General features: G+C 49.8%; 1 protein-coding gene across 1 annotated transcript in view; it reads right to left on the reverse strand.

Annotated features, from left to right (window-relative positions):
- Positions 1–5,463, reverse strand: part of greb1 (growth regulating estrogen receptor binding 1) — a 55,052-nt gene that overhangs the window by 32,700 nt on the left and 16,889 nt on the right. Inside the window, 5 exon segments of the mRNA XM_070443277.1 lie at positions 672–788; positions 961–1,083; positions 2,178–2,321; positions 3,826–3,942; positions 4,682–4,864. Coding sequence (XP_070299378.1) covers positions 672–788; positions 961–1,083; positions 2,178–2,321; positions 3,826–3,942; positions 4,682–4,864 — 684 coding nt within the window.

The raw sequence follows: 5,463 nt of genomic DNA on the forward strand, positions 1-5,463 counted from the left end.
GTCATAGTCTTCAGAGGTCAGAAGTGGGTGTGTGTGTGTGTGTGTGTGTGTGTGTGTTGTGTGGTGTGTGTGTGTGTGTGTGTGTGTTGTGGTGTGTGTGTGTGTGTGTTGTGTGTGTGTGTGTGTGTGTGTGTGTGTGTGTGTGTGTGTGTGTGTGTGTGTCGTGCGAGTGCGAGTGCGAGTGTGTGTGTGTGCGAGTGTGTGTGTGCGAGTGTGTGTGTGAGTGTGGTGTTCTATTCCTCAGTGGCATTAAACACAAGAGTGCACAAACCTCAGCAGACACTGAGGCCCGGAGTCTGATCCCAGTGTCCATTGCTTAGCTACGTTCTTTAGCAACGCTTCTTAGCTAAGCAATGGAAAGATCATAATGTCCTCTGCTCTCCTGCCTCCTCACTTCCTCCAACTATGTGGCCACCTGTCGACCACCCCCCTCTGTCACCCTCACGATACCCTCATCCCGCTGGGGATATCCATTAGCGGATTCACTTGTTCCATTTTAGGCCCGCAAAACGATGTCCTGTGCAGTAGCGTTGGTGTTGTGTCTGTGTGTGTGTGTGTGTCGTCTGGTCCCCAGGTGTCACCGGCAGCCGAACTACCACTAGCTGCAAGTGGTAAGGTGTGTGATGTGCAGGTCAGGGCATTGTATCGCCCTCCTGCCTCTACCAAAGAGCGTTGTGCTGGCTGGAGTCTGCAGGTGTGCAGCAGTTGATCAGGCACTGTGACAGACGGCCCGGGGGGAGAGTGGGGGTTGGAGGACCCCTGGGACACACTCTCTGGGGGGGCATGGTCTGTGGGTAAAGAGAAAACACACACACACACAGCAGGGAGCAGACATAAAACAGTGGTAACTAACTGTACCCACAAAGAAAAGAGCAGCCTTGTATGCCATTTCGCTTCTGACATCTGAAAATGAATTCTCTCTCTCTCTCTCTCTCGCTCTCTCTCGCTCTGAGCTCCTACCTGGTTTGGCACCATTGGTGAGCGATGAGGAAGAGGAGGAGGAAGCTGGGGGGGTCTTCACAGCAGAAGACTCTGGAGACCAGCCTTTGTGTCTCTTTTTAGGTGGTCCCGCATTGAGTGTTCCTGACAGGACAAGCAACACACTGTTATGTATTGTATGTCTCAGGGGTGATGATTCTGGATGTGCAGGCAACTTCAAAATACAGAATATACAGAATCATTTCTTCTTGAGGGACAACATTCATTCATTCATAAGACACCCTAAATACAGTGCATTCTAGTTCATTTGCTTGCTTGTCCATTAATTCATTGATTCATGCCAGCCAGCAAGTCAGCCAGTCAACCAGCTAACTAACCAGCCAGCCAGTTACCCAACCAGCCTGCCTGCCAGCCAGCCAGCTAACCAACCAGCCAGCCAGCAAGCCAGCCAGTCAACCAGCTGGCCAGCTAACTAACCAGCCAGCCAGCTAACCAACCAGCCAGCCAGCCAGCAAGCCAGCCAGCCAGTCAGCCAGCCAGCCAGCCAGCTAACTAACCAGCCAGCCAGTTAACCAGCCAGCCAGCAGGCAGTATAACCGTAGCTCAGTATTGATGATAAAGATAGCACTGTCTTTGTTACATTAATCATCTCCTTCCTCATTCCCCTCTACACATGCTGTCTTCCCTCTCCTCTCTGCCTGCTCTCTTCTTATGCAGCAACAGAGACAAAGACCAAAGGGCCCACGTGTTGAAACGCCCCAATCAAAACCCAGACTGGCAGGAAGAAGGCCTTCCACTTTACAACTAAACACACTGAGAATGAGACAGACAGAAAGAGAGGGAGAGAGGGAAAGAGAAAGGGAGAGACTTTTTACTGTGCTACTTTTATTGAGATAACAGTCTGAGGGAGATGGAGAGGGAGGGAGAGGGAGAGGGAGAGAAAGGAGGAGAGTTGCTGAATGAAAGGGGGTCGTAACAAGGGGGCCCACCACACAATGGCCGCTCCTACTGGGCACTTTAGACTGTTAAAACACAGGAGCTCTCTCTTTCAGGGGAGGTGTGAAGATGGGGGGGGGGGGGGGCGCTACAATGACATCACACATTTAAAGCCATGCTCTTACCCCATAGAGATGCTCATATGCATATGTCATTCTATGTCATACCCCTTTATAATAAAAACAAACACGCGCACACACACAAATAGAAAACAACACACACACACGCGACACACACGTTACACTATAAACTGTGGTCTCCCTGGTCATTGGACAGTACGGCCGTATGGGGCAAAGGATTCTGGGATAGGGGTGTGTGGCTCCATTGGTCGGGGAGGGCGAAGGTCGGCCAGGTAAGGCTGGCCGATGGACCTACAGGGGCGCCGGCTGGATTGATGGAAACACAACAGCAACAATGTCATCTAGTGTGGGGTCAGTGTTCTGTGAGTGTATGTCTGGGTGAGTGGTACTGTCTGTGAGTGTACTGTCTGTGAGTGTACTGTGCTGTGAGTGACTGTTGTGAGTGTACTGTGGTGTGAGTGTACTGTTGTTGGAGTGTCACTGGTTGAGTGTAGCTCTGTAGTACTTGTCTGTGAGTAGGTTCGGTCTGTGTGAGTGTACGTGTAAGTGTGTGGAAGTGTACTGTGTGTGGAAGTGGTGCCTGTCTGTGAGTGTAGTCTGTGTCGTGTGACGTAGTGACTGTGTGTGAGTGTCTGTGTGTGTAGTGAGCTGTCGCTGTCTGTGAGAGTGTATCGTGTCTGTGAGTGTACTGATCTGGTGAGTGTACTGTCTGTGAGTGTCGTCTGTGTGTGAGTTGTACTGTGTGTGATGTGTAGTCGTCGTGTGAAGTGTAGACTGTCTGTGAGTGTCGTCTGTCTGTGGTGTACTGTTGTTGAGTCGTACTGTCTGTGAGTGTACTGTCTGTGAGTGTACTGTCTGTGAGTGTTACTGTATGTGAGTGTACGGGTGTGAGTGTACTGTCTGTGAGTGTACTGTCTGTGAGTGTACTGTCTGTGAGTGTACTGGGTGTGAGTGTACTGGGTCGGTGAGTGTACTGTCTGTGAGTGTACTGTGTGTGAGGTACTGTCTGTGAGTGTACTGTCGTGGTGATATACTGTGTGTGAGTATACTGTCTGTGAGTATACTGTCTGTGAGTGTACTGTCTGTGAGTGTACTGTGTGTGAGGTACTGTGTGTGAGTGCTATGTGTGTAGAGTGTACTGTGTGTGAGTGTACTGGGTGTGAGTGTACTTGTGTGAGTGTACTGTCTGTGAGTGTCTGTGTGTGAGTGTACTGTCTGGTGAGTGTACTTCTGTGAGTGTACTGTCTGTGGTGTACGTCTGTGAGTGTCTGTCTGGAGTGTACTGTGTGTGAGTGTACTGTCTGTGAGTGTACTGTCTGTGAGTGTACTGTCTGTGAGTGTCTGTCTGTGAGTGTACTGTGTGTGAGTGTACTGTCTGTGAGTGTCCTGTCTGTGAGTGTACTGTCTGTGAGTGTATGGGTGTGAGTGTACTGGGTGTGAGTGTACTGTCTGTGAGTGTACTGTGTGTGAGTGTACTGTCTGTGAGTGTACTGTCTGTGAGTATACTGTGTGTGAGTGATACTGTCTGTGAGTATGCTGTGTGTGAGTGTGCTGTCTGTGAGTGTACTGTCTGTGAGTGTACTGTCTGTGAGTTACTGTCTGTGAGTGTATTCTGTGAGTGGTTACTGTCTGTGAGGTCTGTCTGTGAGTGTACTGTCTGTGAGTGTACTGTCTGTGAGTGTACTGTCTGTGAGTGTACTGTGTGTGAGTGTACTGTGTGTGAGTGTACTGTCTGTGAGTATACTGTGTGTGAGTGTACTGTCTGTGAGTGTACTGTCTGTGAGTGTACTGGGTGTGAGCGTGCGTGTACCAGTGTAGCTGCCGGGTGGGTGTCCAGGGTGAGCGGTGACTGCTGGATTGAGGAGGTGCTCGTCTGAGATCACATGACTGTCAGAGGTGTTGGGCGCTGTCTGTCTCCCTCTAGTCTCTGAAAAGACAACGCACACAGTCAGATTAGCATTTGGCTACACACACAAACACAGCCAGACCGGCATACAGAAACCTACACTGTCAAAACCATCGAAACACAGTCAATGCTCCTGTACTTACACAGTGTGTGTGTGTGTGTGTACTAATTTGAGAGAACAGATGGATATTTTCCGTGAAAGCATTAGAGTCACTCAAGTGATTATGTTAGTGTCAGCTCAATTTACATTTGAATGTAAACTCTACTCTAGTTACTGTAGGTCTGAAACTCACCCTTCTTCCTAATCTGTGTGGATTAGACTTGATTTACTGTCTCTCCGCCTCATATACTGTATACCACAGGCATTGTCAGTTACACAGTAACAGTCTAGCCACAGGCTTCGACCCTTCTTCACCCTGACCCCAGTCCTGACCTCTCACCCTAGGCCTCTGTCCTCCACACCTGGACAGACAGGTCGGGTCACAGACCCCTCCTCTCCTACAAACTCCAACTTTGACCCCAGACGAGCCCCCTGTCCACAGAACGACAGCAGAGATACACAGAAGGAGAGACTGACCCACTGGCCTGACGCCCCCCCCCCTCTACTACCTCGCTCCCTTTCTCTCCCCCCCTCTACCTCGCTCTCTTTCTCAATTCAATATACTTTATTGACATGGAACGTTACACCACTTACACTGTCATGGAAAGATCACACATGAAAACATCCCCCAATCCCCTCTACTCCCACTGCTTGTGTTACCGAGGCCCTTCCAGCAGATAGCAGCCCCTCTGACCAGCAGTCCCTGGCTGTTCTTGTACAGATGGTACTTCAAGTGCTTCTGTTTCTTGGGCTGGGTGCTCAGCTTCAGGTTGATGTGGTTGGAGAACTCAGTGAAGTAGCGAAAGCCCTTCTCTCCACAGCCCATACAGTTCCCAGAGAACCCTGAGGACGACCACACAAACACTAGTTCAGTGTGTGTGTGTGTGTGTGTGTGTGTGTTGTGCTTGTGTGTGTGTGTGTGTGTGTGTGTGTGTGTTGTGTGTGTGTGTGTGTGTGTGTGGTGTGTGTGTGTGTGTGTGTGTGTGTGTGTGTGTGGTTGGGAGACTCAGTGAACAATAATAAGCCCTTTCTCCATTGTGAGAGAAAGAGTGTGTGAGCGATGATGTTCCATGGTTACAGGGTACAGCTGGGTTCTAGAGATGGTGTGTGTGTTTGTGTTGTTTGTGTTGTGTCTAGCAGAGCCCAGGTTGAGGGACTAATAATGTGTGTAGTGTCTGCAATCAGGATACCCTGACTGTTCTCTATAGCCTCTCTCTGTCAGTTCTCTCTCTGTCAGTCTCTCTCTTGTCAGTCTCTCTCTCTGTCAGTCTCTCTCTCTGGTCAGTCTCTCTCGCTCATTCTCTCTCTCTCGTTCATTCTCTCTCTCTGTCATCTCTTCTCTCTGTATTCTCGTCTCTCTGTCAGTCTCTCTCTCTGTCATTCTCTCTCTCGTCATATTCCTCGGTGGCTCTTATCTCTCTCTCTGTCAGTCTTCTCGTCTG

This window comes from Salvelinus sp. IW2-2015, linkage group LG4q.2 (assembly GCF_002910315.2).
Source record: "Salvelinus sp. IW2-2015 linkage group LG4q.2, ASM291031v2, whole genome shotgun sequence".
NCBI lineage: Eukaryota > Metazoa > Chordata > Actinopteri > Salmoniformes > Salmonidae > Salvelinus > Salvelinus sp. IW2-2015.